We start from the raw sequence: 22009 nt of genomic DNA on the forward strand, positions 1-22009 counted from the left end.
TGGGAAGTGTTCTAGTAATGCTTGTATAGGGATGTAAGACATGATGTGTTCATGTAATGTGTATAGATATGTAAGGCAGGATGTGTTCTAGTAATGTGTACTGGGGTGTAAGGCAGGATGTGCTCTAGTAATGTGTTTGGGGATGTAATGCAGGGCGTACATAGGGATGTAAGACATGATGTGTTCATGTAATGTGTATAGATATGTAAGGCAGGACGTGTTCTAGTAATGTGTGAAGGGATGTAAGGCAGGATGTGTTCTAGTAATGTGAGTTGGAATGTAAGGCAGGATGTGTTCTAGTAATGTGTGCTGGGATATAAGGCAGGATGTATTCTAGTAATGTGAGTTGGAATGTAAGGCAGGGTTTGTTCTAGTAATGTGAGTTGGAATGTAAGGAAGGGTTTGTTCTAGTGATGTGAGTTGGAATGTAAGACAGGATGTGTTCAAGTAATGTGTGCTGGGATGTAAGGCAGGAAGTGTTATAGTAATGTGTATGGGGATGTAAGACAGAACGTGTTCTAGTAATGTGTGCTGGGATGTAAGGCAGGATGTGTTCTAGTAATATGTGTAGAGATGTAAGGCAGGACGTGTTCTAGTAATGTGAGTTGGAATGTAAGGCAGGGTGTTCATATGGATGTAAAACATGATGTGTTCATGTAATGTGTATAGAGATGTGAGGCAGTAAGTGTTCTAGTAATGTGTATGGGGGTATAAGGCAGGACGTGTTCTAGTAATGTGTGCTGGGTGTAAGGCAGGATGTGTTCTAGTAATGTGTATAGAGATGTTAGGCAGGACGTGTTCTAGTAATGTGAGTTGGAATGTAAGGCACAGTGTGCATAGGGATGTAAAACATGATGTGTTCATGTAATGTGTATAGAGATATGAGGCAGTGAGTGTTCTAGTAATGTGTATGGGGGTATAAGGCAGGACGTGTTCTAGTAATGTGTGCTGGGATGTAAGTCAGGATGTGTTCTAGTAACGTGTATAGAGATGTAAGGCAGGATGTCTTCTAGTAATGTGTATAGAGATGTAAGACAGGACGTGTTCTAGTAATGTGAGTTGGAATGTAAGGCAGGGTGTGCATAGGGATGTAAAACATGTGTTCATGTAATGTGTATAGAAGTGTAAGGCAGTAAGTGTTCTAGTAACGTGTATGGGGGTATAAGGCAGGGCGTGTATAGGGAGGTAAGACACAATGTGTTCATGTAATGTGTATAGATATGTAAGGCAGGATGTATTCTAGTAATGTGTGCTGGGGTGTAAGGCAGGACCTGTTCTAGTAATGTGAAATGGAATGTAAGCCAAGGTTTTTTCTAGTGATGTGAGTTGGAATGTAAGGCAGGATGTGTTCAAGTAATGTGCGCTGTGATGTATGGCACAACATGTTCTAGTAATGTGAGTTGGACTGTAAGGCAGGGTTTGTTCTAGTGATGTGAGCTGGAATGTAAGGAAGATGTGTTCAAGTGATGTGTGCTGGGATGTAAGGCAGGAAGTGTTCTAGTAATGTGTATGGGGATGTAAGGCAGGGTGTGTGTATAGCGATGTAAGACATGATCTGTTCATCTAATGTGTATAGAGATGTAAGGCAGGAAGTGTTCTAGTAATGTGTATGGGGATGTAAGGTGGGAAGTGTTCTAGTAATGTGTATGGGGATGTAAGGCAGGGTGTGCATAGGGATGTAAGACATGATGTGTTCATGTAATGTGTATAGATATGTAAGGCAGGATGTGTTCTAGTAATGTGTACTGGGATGTAAGGCAGGATGTGCTCTCGTAATGTGTATGGGGATGTAATGCAGGGCGTACATAGGAATGTAAGACATGATGTGCTCATGTAATGTGTATAGATATGTAAGGCAGGACGTGTTCTAGTAATGTCTGAAGGGATGTAAGGCAGGATGTGTTCTAGTAATGTGAGTTGGAATGTAAGGCAGGATGTGTTCTAGTAATGTGTGCTGGGATATAAGGCAGGATGTATTCTAGTAATGTGAGTTGGAATGTAAGGCAGGGTTTGTTTTAGTAATGTGAGTTCAAATCTAAGGCAGGACGTGTTCTAGTAATGTGTGTGGGGATGTAAGGCAGGACGTGTTCTAGTAATGTGTGCTGGGATGTAAGGCAGGATGTGTTCTAGTAATGTGAGTTGGAATGTAGGGCAGGGTGTGTTCTAGAATTGTGTACCGGGATGTAAGGCATGATGGGTTTTAGTAGTTTGAATAGGGATTTCAGGCTGGGTGTGTTCCAGCAGTATGAGATGGGGGGTTTAGTCAGGATGTGTTCTAGTCATGTTTGCTGAATTGTAAAGCATTATGAGTTCTAAAAATGTATATAGGTATGTAAGGCATGATGTGTTCTAGTAATGTTTATGAGATGTAAGGCAGGATGTGTTTTAGTAATGTGTATAGGGATGCAAAGCAAATGTTCTAGTAATGTGTACGGGTATATGTGGCAGAATATATTCTAGCAAAGGGTGTTAGGATGTAAGGCAGGATGTGTTCTGGGAGTGTCAGTTGGTATGTTAGGTAGGCTATGTTCTAGTATTATATACTAGGACGTAAGGCAGGATGTGTTGTAGCAATGTGTATAGGAGTGTAAGTCAGGATGTTAACGTAAGGCATGATGTGTTCTAACAGTGAGTTGGAATGTAAGGTTAGATGTATTCTAGTCATATGAGTTGGGATGTAAGGCGGGATGTCTTGTAGTAATATGTGCTAGGATGTAAGGCAGGATGTGTTCTAGTAATGTGCATGGGGATGTAAGGCAGGGTGTGTATAGCGATGTACTGCATGATGTGTTCTAGTAATGTGACTTGGGATGCTAGGCAGGATGTGTTCTAGCAATGGGAGTTGGGGAGTAAGGCATGATGCGTTCTTGTAATGGGAGTTAGGGTGTAAGCAGGGTTGTGTTCTAGTAGTGTGAGTTGGGGTTTTAGGCAGCATGGGTTCTATTAATGTGAGTTTGGATTTAAAGCAGGATGTGTTCTAATGTTGTCTATATGGATGTAAGACAGGATGTGTTCTAGTAATGTGATTTGGAATGTTAGGCAGCATGTGTTCTAGTAATATCAGCTGGTGTTTTAGGGAGGACGTGTTTTAGGAATGTGATTTGGGATGTTGGGCAGGACGTGTTCTAGCAATGTCAGTTGGGGTTTTAGGCAGGATGTTTTCTAGTATTGTCTATATGGATGTAAGGTAGGATGTGTTCAAGTAATGTGCAAAGAAGGATATGGCAAGATGTAGTCTAATAATGTGACCTGGGATGTTAGATACGGTGTGTTCTAGTAATGTGAGTTTGGATGTTAGGCAGAGTGTGTTCTAATAATGTGAGTTGGGATGTAAGCAGTGTTTGAGTAATATATCTTGGCTTACAAGGCAGAATTTACTTATGAAATCAGTGTGCTTAGAAAGGTTGTGTTTTTAGATTGTGTTCATGGAGGATGAGGCATGATACATTGTGGTTATGCGTATTGGGTATAAGACATGATGTGCTGTAGTAATGTTTATTGGATATAGTGCATCTATATTATAGCAATGTGTATAACGTGTAACGCAGGCTGTGTGTTTCATGATACATTACAGGCTGTGTTGCAGTAGGTGTGAATTGGAGTGAGACAAGAAGTAATATGAAATTTGTATGATATTGCTGGTTTTGCTAGACGTTCCTGGAGTGTGAGCCAATATGTATTGGGATTTAAGGCAGGGTGTATTGTATTGAAGTGCATTGGTCAAAAACTCTAGATGTATTGTAATAATGTCTTTCATGATATAAGGCATACTATGTTCTAGACAAGTGTATTACAGTATAAAACAGGTTGTGTTGTAGCAGGTGTGACATATTGCAAGGCTGTGGCTATTGAGAGAAAATAATGTAGCCAAAGGCAAGATGTTTTGGAGTGTGGCGTTTAGTATGGCTGATTTTGCTACAAAGCAGGCTCTGCTTAGGTTGGTCTGATCAATCACAGGATGTGTTTGGTGTGTCCTATACTGGATCCAAGCAGACAAGAAGCTGAAGACCTGGCTTTTCGAGTATTCCTACTAGGCCCTTGGTTTGGGTAGAATCACACCTGTTCAATGCCAAAATACCCTCCCAGGTGATAGTGGGTTTTTCAAATCTGTATAACATAACAGTGAAGGCTGTGTTTGGTTGGGTCTGCATGTGGTCTGATGAATGGTGTCTTTAGTTTAATCTGCATGTGATCTAGCTCAGGTTGTGTTTGATTTAGTCTGGCATCTAGCACATGATGTGTTTGCCTTGGTGTGCATGTGCTGTAGCATGGCAATGTTTAGTTTGCTCTGCATGTGATCTAGCACAGGGTGTGTTGGTCTTGGTCTGCATGTGTGATCTAGTGCAAGGAGTGTTTGACTTGGCATGGACAGGATCTAGAAGATGCTGTGTTTGTTCCGACGCACTTTGTGTTTACTTTGGTCTGCATGTGATCTAGTGCAAGATGTGTTCAGTTTGGTCAGCGTGTGAGCTAGCGCAGGATGTGTTTGGTTTGGTCTACATGCGATCTAGTACAAGATATTTGGTTTAGTCTGCATGTAATCTAGTGCAGGGTGTGTTTGGTCTGCATGCGATCTAGTGCACAATGTGTTTGGTTTGGTCTGTGTGTTATCTAGCCCACAATGTGTTTGGTTTGGTGTACATTTCATCTAGAGCAGGGCGTCTTTATTGTTGTCTGCGTTTGATCTAGGATACGTGTATTTTGTTGGTCTGTGTGTGATCTAGCGCACGATGTGTTTGGTTTGGCCTGGCCTGTAGGGGATCCAGGACAATCTATGTTTGGTTTAGTCTGCACGTGATTTGGGGCAGGTTGTGCTTGGTTTGGTCTGCATGTGATCTAGCACAGGGTGTGTTTAGTTTAGTCTGCACGTGCTCTAGTGCAGGTTGTGTTTGGCTTGAGCGGCTGCTGGGAGCTGTCCAGCCTGGCTAGTGCTGACGGTGCTGCTTGTCTGTCCCCAGCGTACCTGGTGCAGGCGGTGAGGGCAGCGGGCAAATGCGATGCGGTCTTTAAGGGCTTCTCGGACTGCCTGCTCACACTGGGCGACAAGATGGCCAACTACCCACAGGACCTGGACGATGACCGGAACCTCAAGACCATCTGCTCGTAAGTCGGCCTTGTTTTAGCAATGTTTCCTCTCCCTCCGCTCCCTTGTACCCGCGCATCTATGAGTCTCCCCACCTGCTGTAGACCACCCCGGCCTGCGGAGGAGGAGAAGGCGGGCGGTGTGTAATGCTTAGGTTCATGGGTGAGATTAACACATAGGTCGTGTTTCGATGATGTATTACATCTAGTGTTGGCGAGATTACAAACACCCGCCATTTTCTTCTTTCAGTGCCATGGTAGTCTGTTTTCTAGTTTACACAACCCAACTCGTTATCTTCGGTTTGGTGTTTCTTTTATTCCATCCTTCTCTCCTCTTTTCATTGGTCTCGTTCTTTATTCCTTCATTCATCCCTCTCCACCCACCCCGCAAGCCGCAACTTCCCTTCTTTACCACAACTCTCCTATATACGATTTGACGCTCTCGACGCCTTCTGCTTACACATACGCTGGTGCACACATACGGAAATTCCTGTCAGGCAATCTACACATGATCTCCCTTTCCTAAAATCCGCTTTCTTGTCGTCTGTCTTTGGCATACAGACACTAATGCTCTCCTTCTCCTTCCCCCTCCAGCACCCCACCTTCACTTTCACAAACTCTCCCGTACCAGCACGTGTGCCCTCACACAGATGGAGCCTCCCGCAGGAGCACCCACCCTGCCAGGATCGGTGCAGCCCCACACAGAGCCCCACCAGTTATGAAAGCCAATCCATGGCCCCTCCTCACCGAGGCCCAGATGGTGATGCCGGCTGCCTCAGTATGAAAGATGCAGAGTGTACAACCCCGGGCCACAGCTCCCGCGTTCGTGCGTCTTTTTATTAATGCGTAGGGGGGAGGGGGGGTGGGGGGGAGCTTAACAAGCTCGCCCGGGGCGGCACATCTGAAGGCCCCATCCCCTTTTCCAACACTCACAGCCTGCGTAATTTAAATACACATTTGATTATTGAAGAGCAGCCTTCCGAGAAAATTTTAAAAAAAACTGTCCACCCCTAACTCTGCGTTCGGGTGCAGAAAGCCTCTCCGACCTTTGCCCGTTTCTCTGTGTAAACTACCAGACAAAATTATGTTTCCTTCCGTTCTATTCGTGATAACATACAGTGGGAATCATTATTTTGCACTGAACGGAGCAGAAGGCCAGGGTTCAGTTAGATGTTAAGAGTAATTCACCATCTGAAACTGTACAACAATAGCACATACGTAAGTGTAACGAACGTACCCCATATACAGTTATGGAAAGCAAGTATTCATATTTACAAAGGCAATTTCTACGTCATACCTGCAGTGCACGCTCCACATTTGCTTCTTCGTTTTATACTCTGGCTTAAATACCTGGGATTGCTAGAAATGAACAAATAAAAAAACACCATAAACTGAGTGTAATATGCGTTTTATTACCATTGGTGTGTGTGGGAGGGGCAATGACCTACAGGGGGCGTCGCCCCACGTGGCTCTTGATGCTTCTCACCGCCATGAGAAATATCATTGGTGATATTTTATCCCACTGCACGAATGTGACCCCGTGTATGTTGCTGCTTCACAAAACCTACATAGGAAGCGGCAGCAGGTATAAATCATTAAAGACTTGAAAGTGCCTTGCGCCTCCTCGACGTCTCGTCAGGGGTAGTAAGCGCTATACAAATACAATCTAAGCTTGTGAGGCAGTGAGCTGAGATTTCTCACATTTGGTATTGTCAAATATCTTTTACTGGTTCGATTTAAGTCATACATTATAAATAAAGACAACAAATAAGTATATACAGTTCAACACAGCCCTTAAAATTGCAGTTAATTTATAAATGACACAAAATTAAGAATGCACTGAATAGTTGAAATGTTAAAACGGGTGTCCTGTACTGTTGTAATAGCATTCGCTTTCACTTTTAAACCGCAGCAGTGCATGCGGTGGTTTATCCTTATTAGTACACCAGCTCCAAATACTACGTTTATTAATTCACATTTAGGTCACTGGCATGGTGTGTATATACATTCACACACGTAAGTGCGCATACGCGCAGGTGAATAATTGATACACAGTTTACACCGTTTCATATACTTTTTGCTGTCCTTTATAATCTCTATAAAACATATTTCACACACTAATACATTACTGCGAAAAAAATATTTAAATCATTATTTAATATGAGTTTTGTACTAACTTCATACCCGCGTTCCTACTGTCATTAAATTCATCAAAAGCTATTATTTTCTAAGTTGTCACTTTAAACGCCCCTACCACCACACACACAAGTCGATCGCAATCAATATGAACTACGAACTCGACGTGCTCGTGCATTCGGGTCATTAGCAACGCGTTAATGGCGCAATTTTAAAAATGGCGCCTAAAACAGTTATTTGTGGCCCTCTCTGAACCTGAACCCCGAGTGAAAACCCTAAAACACCATTACAAGGCTGGCAGTGAGCTTCTGGTCCGATCACCGCCCCCAGCAGTTTATTTCCCCCTCCAATCCCACCTCCCTTTAAAGGTACTGTCGCTAGTCTGTGACTGTTTAGGGACAGCACACGAGGACAGATTTAGTTCCCCTCTGGGAGACACAATTACAAGGGAGATGTTGCAGGCGAGACGCCCTCTCTGCCGTCCCTGCCCCTCAAACACTCATTATTTATTACAAATGTGTCAAAAGCTGCATGGAGCCTGCAGCCCTCCTTAGAGACCTCGTCGATTACATGGAGAGACTTGGGGGTTGGGGAGGCTGACGTATGGGATTGGGGGTTATATGTCAGCGCGACCTCTACCTGTCGCAACAATGGCTGTCACGCGTCTGCTTCTCTATTTTGAAACAAACATACTTTCATCAGGAACGTGAGAACTCATTCCGCGCCTCGGGTGCCTGAGCAGTCCTTGGTGCGCCTCTCAACAAACCTCGCATTGATAAACCCCCTCTGAATCCTTCGCACCCCCGTGCGTCATAAACTGGGACAGAAAGCGAGTTGAGACAAGAAGCTGTTCAAATCTTACCCCAAAATATTGTTTATAAGAGGAAGGGGCAGGGCCATGCACGTGCACCCTCTCTTGCAGTTATTTGGCTGCTTGGAATCAGGCTCCCTCACCCCCACCCCCCACCCCCTCCCCCGCCCCCCCTTCAGAATCGCCCTCTCTCTTTTTTTTTTCTTTTTTTTTTACTCGTAGGTGTTTCTTTCTTTCCACGCTTACGTCATGAAATGCGAACGCCCCCTCACGTTCCCTCCCTCTTGCATGGCCACGTTTGGCATAGACTGTTTCTTGCAGGATGCCTAACTGCGAAAATGGAGATCAGTTGATTTGAAAATAGGGTACATAAAACAAAAAAAATCAACGACCCAAAAAGGCTGACCTGCACGAATGTTTTTTAAAAGGTCATTTATTTGACCGAAACGATAGATCTTTTCTTTCGTGGTAGGTCGACAGCACCTCTGTGATGACTACTCTGCATAATGTGTGTTTGTGTATGTGGGTTGTGTGCGGTGAACATTTCCTACATTAAGGGTTGAGCCAGGAGGGCCGAACACACCACACGTTTCCAAGCTAACCGGTGGCCGTGTAAAGGAGTTATATTATAGTCCGTGTATGTAAACTAACCTCATGCAAAGGTCTTTCAAAATCTCGCTTGTGTCAAAGTGGGCATCTCTGACCTATAACAAGCTGGCCTGTATTTTAATGCTGACATGATGTATTTCCCCCCTCTACACTCGCCTTCAGCAGGTTGGGGTGCGCTTGTTTGTAGGTGGGTCTGACTTTCGATATGTATGTTTTTATGGAGTAAGTATACTGGCCAAGGGCTAGAAGCGCAAGGTTCACTTTTAATATGGTTATCTGTGGCCTCTGTTGGGCTTACCGGCCAGTAGGGCGGGATACACCTGAGGTAGATCCACCTAAGGGCAGTGCTTGTCATGAAAAGCTGGGATGATGTGGCCCTCCCGGGCCTACATTGAACACCCTTGGCTAGGTCATGGATACTGCTTTGGTGCTATCCTGTGTGGTTGGTCCTCACCAATATCTCATTTGCATGCATGGTGTGGAGGGGGAGTGAGCCTGGGGAGGGGGTCGCGGGAGGAGGACTCTGGCCTGTGGGTGCCTCTGTAGGAGTTTGAGAAGTCATGCCAATCTACCCCTATTTTCTCTTTGTTTGCCCCTCTCACCCTCTAGGTACTGGAACGACTTCCACGCCTGCACCATCACGGCCCTTACGGATTGCCAGGAAGGCGCGAAAGACATCTGGGAAAAACTGAAAAGGGAATCCAAAAACCTCGATTTCCAAGGAAGTCTATTTGAACTCTGCGGAGGGAGCAACGGCTCTGGCTCCTCCCTGCCCCATGTGCCCATGCCTGCCCTCCTGCCCCTGCTCTTGGCCGCCCTCTCTGCCCTGGTCACCTGGTTCGTCTTCTAGCACCTCCCTCCCTTCCTGGTGGACCCCATCACTCATTCCGAGGCCTCTCTCCCGCAGAAGGGGTAGCGACCCTCCCTCCGTGCCACAGGGTCGGCGGGTCATACACCTTTATTTTGTGTTTTATCTGCCAAATGTTACCGAACAGCAAGCAGCAACAGCCAAAACAGGACCTCAGCTTTACTGATCTCTGTCCAGCCAAGTACAAGGAGTCCCCAACCCTGGTATCTTTTCGCAGATAAGAGAATAAAACTCAGGAACGGCCGAGGGCCATCGAATATCGTTATCAAAACCAATAAGCGAGAGGAAAATAAAAAAAGCCAAGGTGGGCTCTCCACAATAAAAAAAAAAGAAAGTGAGGAAAGACGGCGAGATGTGCGTCCTCCTGTCTCATTAAGCATATGGTGAATAATCTACAATTCCCGCCTCCAACCACTAGGCCTCTGCAGGAGACTTGTGTAGTATGGCTGGGCCTCTGCAACCAGTACATGGAGTACGGAAACAGGTTCAAGAGGGAAAGGAAGGAACTGACCCGGAAACGGAAGTGCCGCACACCAGAGTGGATGCATTGCTGCTATGGGAGGCTGCACTGTAGCTTTACCCGCTGTTGCCAAGGCATATCTCCGATTTCACTGCCTTTTTAGTTCCATTCTCTTGTTTTAGATGTTGCACATAGTAAACCTGAATATTACAACCGTATTATCAAACACTCACGCACTCATACACACGGGGGGCTTTAGATGTATTAACAACTACGGCAAAAGTAAAAAAAAAAAAAAGATTTTGAGAAAACCAGAGCCTTGATTTTAAAAATAAATAAATAACAGATGTACTAACAGAGGTTTATTATAAACTCAAATCAGCAAAAAAGAGATATTTGCTACAAAGTATAGTTAAAAAGTATTAAATAAATATTATTGTTTGAAGTGGATGTTGCATTGTTTGTTCTGAAAGGCGCTGTGCGTTTTGCTTGTTGGATGCGTATGACCGAAACCTTCGGCTTAGGTGGTCGAACAAGTGGTGAACTTTGACCTGAAGCACCCATGTATAATGTGTATGTCCAAATAAAAGGGGAGGGGCTGGGGGAGGTGGGATGCGAGTCCTGAGTGCCACAGTCCCTGCCTGTGCCCTGAGCCAAATTGGCCTTCCGGCCACTTTGCCATTTCATCGGTAGTCTGCAGAGCAAGCTTGGGTGGGGGGAGGTGGGGTTGTTTGGAGGGCTTAGAGCAGCATTGTCTGCCATGATTCAACCACGACTTCCTCCATGATTCCATAATGGCCGCCCCACACGCAATGCGGTCTGGTTGGAACATGTTTGCCAGGGTCTTGATTATCGGGTGAAACTAGGGGTGCAGATGTCTATGCGGCAGCAAGTACTGTGGTACTGGAACGCAGAGGCCCGAGGGACCCACTGCACCCCAGTTTTAGCTGTTTTTCTACTTCAAAAACGACTATAGGAGCTCATTTGCCAGCTTGTGCCAGGGCCCATAGCACCCTTTCATCATGAAACCATCGGATAGGGTGTGTCGGCGATTCCACTATAAACGTGCGAGTGAGGCTACCCGGTGGGCTTACAGCAGTGTTATAAAGAAGTGCGGCAGACCGACAGACTGTAGTGTAGAGGCAGCATGTGGCAGGCAGGGAGGAGCACACACAGGGCAGAAGCTGGGCCTGGCCTCTGCCCTTGGGTCTTGGCTGCTATTGCCACGACGCCACGGTAACCTCTAAGCGCGTCCCTGAGGTGTGACCTGTCACACTGCCTGGTCCTGACGGATCACTGGCCCGTGCTGCAGAGAGCGCACTTAGAGCCAGCCGGCACGTGCCTGGTGGGAAGCAGGCGTGCTGTGTCCCTGTAGGGGAAGGGGCCGGATCTGGCCCTACTCCACATCAGCCTCCCGGCGGAGCTGCAGGAGTGGGGGCTACAACACTGCCCGGGCTCAGATGCGCTTATTCATATTTAATAAGGCAGCTCCGCCGCCGGGGCGGCTGCACCAGGGCTCATTGATCCGGCAGCGGAGGTTGCAGAAGCCGAGTCTATTTATAGGCCGAGGAGCCTTGGAGGGGAAGTAAACAGGAGAAAGGGAACAGGGCGCGGCTCTTTTGCCGGGTGGGTGGTGGTGGCGAATGTTAAAGTCTGTTTCCCAGCAAAATAGGGCATTTATCCAGGAATGAGTTGGACTGGCGCCAGGGCCGTAGCTTCCATTGGTGCAGCAGGTGCAGTGGCACCGGGCAGAAAGGGGCATCTGAACCCTGATTATTGCTGTATTTATAATATTCAAACCGAAGGGGCGGGGGCCTGTGGGGCATTTTCCTTCCGTACACTGGGTCCATGAGACACTGGCAGTGATACGGGCTTGCGCGTTCACAGTGTAGCGCCTCGATTGTTCACGAAGCACCCACACTCAGCACTCATGTATGTGCCCCGTAGTAGCACATGTGTCCCTTTATACGCTGGGTGAACTAGTCAAGCAGTGTGCGTTCTAGTGACATAAATGCACAACATCTGTTGCACAGTCTGCAGTGAGCTTTCAATAATTATGGCATGTTGCCCTGTAAGTTTTCAGGCAACCCCGATCCTTTTATATGTTGAAAAATCAGTGAAACAGGTTGTCGGGCAGAAGTGTGTCTATAAAATAATTAACTGTATAGCAATAAAGCAAATAGGATATGTAGGCAGACTTAGCATTAGCGCTTGCCCGCAAATGCACGCACTCTGGCTCCGACTAAAAAAACGAACACATTGCTACAGAGATACACGCAACTCACAAAGATATACCAACACACCCACACGAACGTAAGGGACACAGATACAGACGCGCGCACTAACACACGCACACAAGACTCAGACACTGACCTGCACAGAGACACACTTGCATCCACGCAAACATTCACACATTGAGACAGCAGTTTTGCCTAGAATTCGGAAACGTTTTAAGTAAGATGATTTAAAGAATATCCGTTCTTCCCTACGTCAGCGCATAGCCAATACTTGTCAGTAGAGGTCTGGCGTCACACGTGCGTCTAAACTCATTGGATGCACACAATGTACGATTTAATTTGTTTGTGTGTAGGGTCATATTGAATTCTAATTCATCACGCTATTTTAAGCACAATATCACTGGAAACAAATTAGTTTTGCTTTTTAGATTCACCAAAAATGGGAATTTCTGCATTTTAAGCTATTTGTGCACTAAATCACCCAATGAAGGCACGAGCCTGGAAAATTTGTGTGCTCTGCTAACGTGCAGGCAGACTTTTTTTTAATGCATGTGATCTGCTCAACCAAAAAGACACATTAGTGGTAGAGGTTCAATTACAGTTGCACGTAGGATATGGTTTTCTGATATTATGAATGCTTTTATTTTTGTCAGCTGATATTTTAATAAGCAGGTAGACGTTTACGCCTCTTTTCCACTGCCTTTCTGGTGGTTCGTTCAGAAGCAGACTCAGGAAGTCAACGTGGTGCACCGCATACAGCGTCAAGTATTGCTAACTGGCCATTTGGGAATTGTCGTGATCCTCATTTCAAATCTCGAGCCGTCCCATGGCAGGTGCGCTGTCCCGACGCAGAGCTGCGCAACTTTTTATGTGTTTATTCGGTTTCACGCGCATATACGGGATTTAACGAGACTGCGCATGCGCAACAGACGGGCACAGCAGGGAAACAGAATCATATCCGAGATGTCTTGTGTGCCGGTCATGCAGCACTTCGGCGTCACACCTATGCACTTCAGACAATGCAAGCTCATAACAGATAGTGGCGTGCCAAGGGTGCCATGTGCACCAACGCAGGAAGGAAATGGGCCGAGTACTGTTTTTGTTTTAATTACATCAATAATCAGGGTTCAGTGGGGTCATGAGGATACTAGACCCCGCCGCCACTGCACCAGCTACACCATTGAGAACGACACCCTTTTCCAAAATAAGGTGCCGAATTGTTCGCCGAGCCAGCGCAGCTGTTCATGACACCGTCCCATAGCTGCGCGCAATGCTGAGTTTTCGAAAGCCATGGCAACTGCATACTGGAAATTGTGACTTTGTAAATTGCATGAGAGTGCAAATGTAATCTTCATATTGCAGGACCCTTGTGATGCCAGCCTGTTGCAGGAGAGTTGTTACATCGTTCCTTTTATTGCACACTAGTTATAATGCTATTTTGTTATTATTGCCAGGTAGTTGTAATGCCATTGTATTGCAAGAGAGTAGGGATGTTATATTTCCAGTGCACATCAGTAGTAATATTGCCATAATTATTTTTTATTGTAGATCAGTTTTAATGCCATCATACTGCGAGATAGTGGTGACGTCTTCTTTCTAGCGCACAACAGCTGCAATTATATATATATATATATATATATATATATATATATTGTATACAGTACACTCTGCCATATATAATATGCTGATATTACAAATCACAGAGGAGTTCCATGACCATATTGAGGAATGAGGCTGAAGGCTGACTTCCTTTATAAGGTCATGGAATTCCCAGGTGACTTACAATGTCCTTATACTATACAGCAGGGGAACTTTATTCCTTATAATACATGGCCACACCATCTCCCTTCCCACAGACCACTTACTTTCTTAATGTGTTGCTCTTGCATGGGAAAATGATAGGATCCTTTAAGATTTGAAGAATAAAATTAGAATCTCTAGTGCAAAATAAACACACCATAAAACAGTTAGATATTTTTTACAATAATATATATTAGAATCACTTTAATACAAGGAAGATTAAAACAATACACCGTAGCTCAGAATATGTAGAAACATGTAGGACAAGTCTATCTTTTCTATATTTACTTAAAGCATGGAAAATAAACCTGTTTTCACAAATATGTCCTTTCTGCTTATTGGTGGTCATCTACAAAAACAGCAGAAAAAGGAAAAGGCACATTTCATTTTAATTTTTGACTCAACTATAATAAGTTATTACAGTTGAATGGCTGTGTCTTTTATTTTTAATTACAGGCAACAAGTTGCGTCACAAGTAATAAGAAAATTAGAGCCAGGATTTTAGACAGGGTTTGCAGGTTCCCATGCATTGTATTATTGTATTATTATTATAGCAGAACAGTTGTAATGCCATCATATTGCAAGATATTGATGTCAACATTCCAGTGCACAACAGTTGGAATGATATCATAATTGCAGAAAGGTTGTAATGCCATCATATTGCAAGAGAGTGGTGATGTCATCTTTCTCTTGCAAGACCTTTGTGATGCTATTGTACCACAGGAGAGTTGTGAGGTCATTATCCTATTGCAGGACATTTTTCATGTTACCTCACTGCAGGGCAATGGGCATGCCATCATATTGTAGGCCAGTCGGCATGTCATCTGTTTTCAGAAGAGTTAGGATGTCACTGCCTGGTGGCAGGAAAATCATGTTGGTATCTGATTTCAAGGGCAGCAAGAATGGCATTTGTGACTTCTTTCTACAGCAGGATTGTTGCGACATTATTCTATCAATTGGCAGTTGTGATGCATTCATATTTCAGGACGCTTATGACATCATTATCTTGTTTATGGTAATTTGTTACATCATCAAAAGGATGCCTGTGGCAATGTCGACTTTGCACCACGGATGTGACCTAATTTCCTTGCAGGCGTGCCACTCCTGGCGTTCTGTTCAAAAGCGTGACAGTTGTGATGTCATCTTTATATTCTTGGTGGTTGTCCTATACCAAGGCGGTTGTAATGTGAGCCTGTAAGCTGTCATTAGCAAAGGTACTGTATTGTAATGCAGTTCACATTTAATGTTATCTTCTCATGCGAGGGCAGTGGCAATATCACTGGTTTGCAAGAGGGTTATGATTTCATCTTACTGCAGAGCTCGTGTGATGTGTTTTTGCTGCAGGCAGTGTGTGACTTCTTTCTTATCTGCATGACGGTTGTGGCATCGTCTTATTGAAATATAGATGGATGCCAATTCACTTCACCACTACAGTTGTGCTGACTTTTTATTTAAGAAGTATTAGAACAGTCATCCTACTGCAAGACAGCTCTGATTTGAGTGGGCTGTAGAACCATTGTGATGCAATACTGTCCAATAGCAGAACAGCTATGGCATCATGTTATTGCAGGGGCTATTGTTTGTGTTCAGTCATGGTGTCAGCTTATTTGAGGACTGTTTTAGTATCATCTTATAACAGGGAAACTCTGATGTCATGTGGCTGCTGGAGAATTGTGATGCCATTCTGAAGCAGAACTCCTGTGACCTTTCCCAAGCCACGGTCGGAGTGATGTCATCTTATTCCAGTGCAGCTATGATCTCAATGTATATGAGGACAGTTAAAATGCCACCTTGCTGGCCGATAGATCGGCTGTCGTTGCACTAAAGGTCAGATGTGACGTCATCCTTTTTGCAATTCATCTGCAAAGCCATCATCTTATTACTGTACTGATCTGATGTCATCGGCTGCAGGACTGTTGTGGCGACATTCTGCTGCAGGGCAGCTGCAATGCCATCTTACTGTAGGGTAGACCTGATGACTTCAGGCTATAGGGCAGTTGTAATGTCATCTTGTTACAGAATATACATAATTTCCTAGAACTGCAAAGTAGCTGTGACTTCATTCTGCTCCAGGGCAATGATGCTGTCCGGTACATACTACAGGACAAATGTGATTTTTTATTATTGCAGGTCAGCGTGATTATTGTGGTGCAGTTGTGATGCCAGCCTTTTTGAGGGCAGCTGTAATAGCTTCCTGACGATTAATAGAGTACATTTCGTCGGATTGCAGGGCCACAGTGGTGTCATCCTATTGCGGGCCAGTTATTATGCCATCCTCTCATTGCTGGCCAGAGGTAGCAGTATTTTTGCAACCTGACTGTAATTTCTTGATTACTCCAAACGTGGACTATTTGACAGGTGTGTACTGAATTGATTTTTACATAGCGCTTGCCCCCTCTGGCGAGGTGCTGTAGAATTTTGCGAGCGGGTAGCATGATTCTCCATGGGATGCTTACAACAGTGGTGACCCTGGGGCCTATTCACAAAGGCATTTTGGAGTATGAGTAAAGTAGTACTCCTGTAGTATTCTTTTAGGTACTCTTACATACCTACGTTTATGAATTGGCCGCAAAACATCTCAATTGGGAATCAAATGAATTGGGGTATCCAGGGAATATTCATACACGATTAGCTCAAATAGGTAATTGTCCTCTTCTATTTTTACTAAAATGGAGTATGACATTTTGGGTCGATTCGCAAAGTCATGCCTACGTAAAAGAGTACTCCTGTAGTAGAACGCCCTGGTCGCATAAATGCATTTGTGATTCAGATGTCATCAGTGCTTAATTTGTAAATAAAAACGTGCCGGTGCCCAAAGCCCTCCTCTTAAACACGCGGCTGCTGCAATTCAGTGTGGGAACACGGAATACTGAGGCGGGTATTCCTGAAGCCATCTCGGGTTTCTTAATCCATAAAAGCCACTCTACGCCCCTTCAGATCACTATTGCAGCTTTCTACTTTCTCCCTTTGTGACATTTTTTTCGTTTTTCCTTTCCTCGTCTTTCCCATATGTGTATTTTGCTCGCAGCAAATGTTTGAGGCAGAAGAATAAGCCCCGGCCCTAAAAAATAAGTGCCGGTGCTCCGCACCCGAAACAAGCACAAATTAAGCACTGGATGTCATGCATGTGGATTTAGTGCTGGCCATGATGTTTTCGAGGTACTGGGGTCACTCGTGTTTCACCTTTATTTGTTTTTCCTCTAATGCTATCGGTATTTGTATTCTTTGTTTATTGTCCAAGGAAGTGATTCGAAAAGCATCCCCTAACAGGCGGAGGAGCATGCTGCACTGCAGCATCCTTAGTGCTGTTTGGAGCGCTCATCTTTCATTCATTAACCCCTCCCCCACACCTTAGTTTACACCGGGGAGTCCTCACAACTGGAGGCTGCAGGCCGGTGCCTAACTGGTTCTATTCTAGCCTTCCTTTTAAGGGCAAATTTACCAGGGAGGCGCAGTTTAGGTTATATTGTGAGGTTGTGTATTCTTTTGTTGGGGGTCGGAGATTGTGGCAGCACCGTTTCGATTTTATTATCAGTCTTCCTGTAGTTTTGGAAGTGAAGGAAAACGTTCAATAGGAAGGGACGTTCTCCTGGGAAATCTCACATTCCAAGTGTTATTCCGGCTGCCGCAGCATGCAGATGTGTCTCTCTAATTGGCATAGGCCTGACTCTTAATAACCCTGACTTCAGACTGCACCCACTGCACAGGCAGCAAGGAGACCTCAGGATCTGCTGATAACACAACCCACACGTACCACATAGACCCACAAATACAGACCTGTATGTGTAGAGTCACATATGCACATAATATATGCACAGAGGCACACCACACACACACCCATTCACACAGATATGCATGCAAATACACATAAGGGGACACAAACACGTGGGCGTATACACATACGCACAGACACATACACATACCCATACATTTATATACACACACAAACCTACACACATCAAATACAAATGGAAAAACAAACATGCAGATGCACACACATAGACAGATAGATGTACAATCATATACATAAACAGACATAAACACATGCACACACATTGTGTCTAGCCACCTCAACAGACATTCTGTGTATAACCCTCAACACACTGTCTCGAATTTATTAAGGGGTCCTTCTAACGTAAGTGGTGTCCACAGCGTCAAACAATAAATGAGAATATTAATAGTTTATGTCTTAGCATCATAGTCTAATGTTGATTTAGGGCGATTTGTGTTGAAAACCGCAGGTATTAACATTGTCTATCTATGTGATCACACATATTTATAGCATTTACATGGTTTAGAAAAGTGAGAGACTTGCCAAAGTGGGTGGGGAGACAGAAGAGTAAAATCACATTTATAACCACCCCCAAAACAAATTGGCCCGATACCCAACTTATTGGCACTGAGAAACTACTCTCGGAATATATACATTACAACAGGAAAGAATATAAACAATTGAATGTAATCTAATCAACAATGCAAACAGATGGGGCCTGATTTAGATCATGGGGGCAGAATTACTCCGTCACAAACGTGATGGATGTCCCGGCCGCCATATTGTGATCTTCATAGCCTATTATGGGATAGTAATAGGGCGGACGGAATATCCGTCACGTTTGTGGAAGAGTATTCCTGGCAGCCAAGATCTAAATCAGGCCCATAGTTACATCAGTATTTATAACTAGACATTTAGATCTCCTAACTTCTGTTGCTCCTCCAAGAATCTTGGTCGCGCTCTCAGCTGGCCTTTCAAGCATGAGATAGTTAAATGGGGCCTTTCAACTTCGTCCTGAGGCCCCCTGAGTGCATTTAACTCAGGACGAAACTCACCTGCCCAACACCCCCAACTCCAGGGGTATTAAGTAATTTTTTCATGTGACTGTTCAGGTGCCCAGCAGACTCATTGCAACCCCTAGAAGAGCAAACTGTCCTCCAAACCTTTAGCTGTATAATGTGAGACGAGCCACTGAGTATCTTTGGCAATCGTTTTAGCCAGCCAAGCAACCTCAGTTATAGTTTAACTTGTAGGGCCACTCTATTTTTGAGCCCCCTGTAAGATGCTAACCTTTTAGCTTACATAATCTACAGTGTCCTGTAGATCCCTGCACTGGGTAATGCCCTCAAACCCAGAAGTTTTTTTTTTCTTTAGGAAAAATGCAGCATGGGGTGCTGAAACTCTAATTTAAACTGCAAAATGCCTCAATTATAAACATATTCACAACAAACGATTCCAACATCTCCTTTATAAGCCAATTAATGATGTCCCTCGTACCAAGGGCAGGCAAGTCATTACACTAACACAAAGAATAATGAGCACAGGTGGCTTAACCCCCTGCACCATCTACTCCTCGAACTGGTGCAGCAGATGTAGGCAAAGTCATCTGATGCTAGCCCAGTGCATTAGGCAACCAGCTGCCTTTTCCCATCTTTGGACCTTCACCCTGATTAAACATGACCTCCGTTCTTCTTACAAAGGAGTGGCCAATAACCCACATGGTGGAGCCATGCAACCTAATGCAATTAGTTGAGAAGTGAAAGATGATGGGATCAAGAAATGATCTAATTAGTAAGCACTTGTCCAGCCCGTTCCCAAAGCCCTAGATAAAATTAAGGTGAACATAACATCTGTACCAATCACATTTCCATTTCTCAGTTCTTTTGGCCAAACCCGCATCTAAGCTCAATCCTGCAGAAGAAGTGGCTGCCCCAATCCTGAAAGAATAGGAGCTAACATTGGAATCATCTACACCTGCTGTCCGCAGCACCATGGCAAGGACCTTACAGAACTAAAACCTGATGGAGGACTCATTTATGTGCACAGGCAATGAGGTTGTCCAACAGTTACAATGAGGACTTGTGAACACCCTCAGAGATGAAAACATACCACAGAAAACATTTTGCCAGTGTCAGGGTCACTTGGTGCCCTCTTACTAACTGATCAGGAAGGTTGACTGCCAAGTCATCCCTTATCTAGGCAAAAAGTTCATAAAAGCAGTCTGCTGTGGAGGTGCATTTTTAAACCCACCTCCAGGTCTGAAACTCAGAATGCCCAATAAATTCCAGACAAAAAGCTACAGTAAACAAAGCTATCCCATAATCTAAGCCAAAACTAGCAGTAGAGACTGAAGGACCCTGAGCAACTTATCTGTTTTACTTAGCTGTCTCACTTCCTCCCTTGCGCCTTCCAGTCTTTCCCAGTCTTTAAGGGCATTGGAATGGGGAAATATTTCAAATGGTCAGAAGACTCAGCAACCCCGGAGAAGCAATTCAAAGCAAATATTTGTCTTTTAGCAGTAGTAGCAGATCAACCTGTGCGTGTAACCCCCAGCATATGACAGACAAGACTCAAAACCCCCATCGTATGCACTCCTAGTCTCAGGAGATAGACTATCTGATAAAAGATCTGTCAGGACCAAGAACTAAAAGTCTAAAGTTGTTCTGGAAAGGGTCTGGCTTCTTCTGCTGCCCCAGGATGGAAATGCCAGAACTCCTGCATCTTAAAATAAGAAATGGCATTAGCAGCGTTGTTTAAGATATCAGGCACACGTTTGCCCTAAAACAGATGTTCTTCTGTAAACTAATAATAGTTTCTTTCAGCAGTCTCAACACCGTCTTGCTCTTTGCATGCTGTTGGTTAATAGTCTCAACTACTGACATGCTGTTGGACCAAATTATGACATAGAGTCTGATTTAGAATTTGGTGGAGGGGTTATTCAGCCACAATGGTGACGGATATCCTGTCCGCTGAAATATAAATATCAGAGGATATAATGGGATTTATATTTCAGCGGATGGGATATACGTCAAAGTTGTGACGGAGCAACCCCTCCTCCAAACTTTAAATCAGGCCTGTATTAATTTACAGAACTAGCCAGTCCAGGCATGAAGAACTACTAGGAGGGGGTGTAGTTTTAAAAATGTAACATTCCTGACAAGTCTACACTCAAACCACTATCACTGCCATCACTGGGCACACCACTCCTGCCCCAAAATGACTCAGAAGTCTACGCTGTCTGCCGCATCAGGAAAATGAACCAATTTGACATGGCGAGAGCTGGCCATACAACTGAATCACTGAATCCCTCCAGAAATGATGTCCATATTATAAGGTCCTGCCTTGTCTCAGCTAACAAGCAGGTAGTTTGATGCACATATCTTAGTCTAGGGATAGCCAGGACAATGGACATTGAGAAGGGGCATCCGATTGTGATGACCTGCAGAACGAAGCTGCCCAAACAAAATCTGAAACTGATGAAATAATGCTTTGCATGGCCCAAGACAATATCTTATAGACTCCTTAAAAGCCTTCATTGTCACCTGGGATGGCTAGCGATCTTCTTTCAATGAATCAATGTCCTTACCATGGAAGACCAGAGAAGTAGAAGGACCCTAGGTTTTTCTCCTACCAGAGGCACTTGCAATGTGTTTATTAAAGTAGGCCAGTGGATCTTCACATGTAGTGGAGCCCTTTGACCCCAAGAATAGGAAGTCATCTAAGCGATGAATGGCCATGTCAGTTCCAACTGTATCTTTGAATGCCCACTTCAGAATGCCCAATCTAGAAAGGAACTGAATTTCTCAAAATAGGGTGACACTGAGCATCCCATGAGCATGCACTTGTCAAAAAATGACCCCCCCTCAAATTGGAAGCCCCAAAGATAAACATCTTCTGTATCCTTGCTGTTTGCCAGCATACAGAATGTTTGCCTCAGACAACTTCAAGGGAAGTGTTTCTGATTTTGCTCACCCTCACTGGCGAAGTAAATGCCTTGTCCACCCTAGCGTATAGACCAAAACGTATATATATATTTGGGGCTCAATTCATAAAAGGGTCGTGAATCTTTACTTGCAGGGTTGTGTCTCCACATGGATGCAGCTTTAGGCCTCTTTCCTATGGCCACATTTTCCCGACGTACCCATGAAAAGCTACACCTGTTGCAGCTTTCCAGATGTACTCTTGATAATTCATGTGAGTTCACTTTTATTTTGATAATGTACGATGACAACAT

The 22009-nt window shown here is 44.4% G+C and overlaps 1 protein-coding gene across 1 annotated transcript in view; it reads left to right on the forward strand.

Moving 5' to 3' along the window:
- Positions 1–10414, forward strand: part of NRN1 (neuritin 1) — a 29939-nt gene extending 19525 nt beyond the window's left edge. The window contains exons 2-3 of the mRNA XM_069217387.1: positions 4959–5103; positions 9248–10414. Of these exons, the coding sequence (XP_069073488.1) occupies positions 4959–5103; positions 9248–9488 (386 nt within the window). The 3' untranslated portion in view covers positions 9489–10414. The remainder of the gene's footprint in view (positions 1–4958; positions 5104–9247) is intronic.
- Positions 10415–22009: the final 11595 nt, after the last annotated feature.

The sequence above is a fragment of the Pleurodeles waltl genome, chromosome 2_1, assembly GCF_031143425.1.
Source record: "Pleurodeles waltl isolate 20211129_DDA chromosome 2_1, aPleWal1.hap1.20221129, whole genome shotgun sequence".
Lineage (NCBI taxonomy): Eukaryota > Metazoa > Chordata > Amphibia > Caudata > Salamandridae > Pleurodeles > Pleurodeles waltl.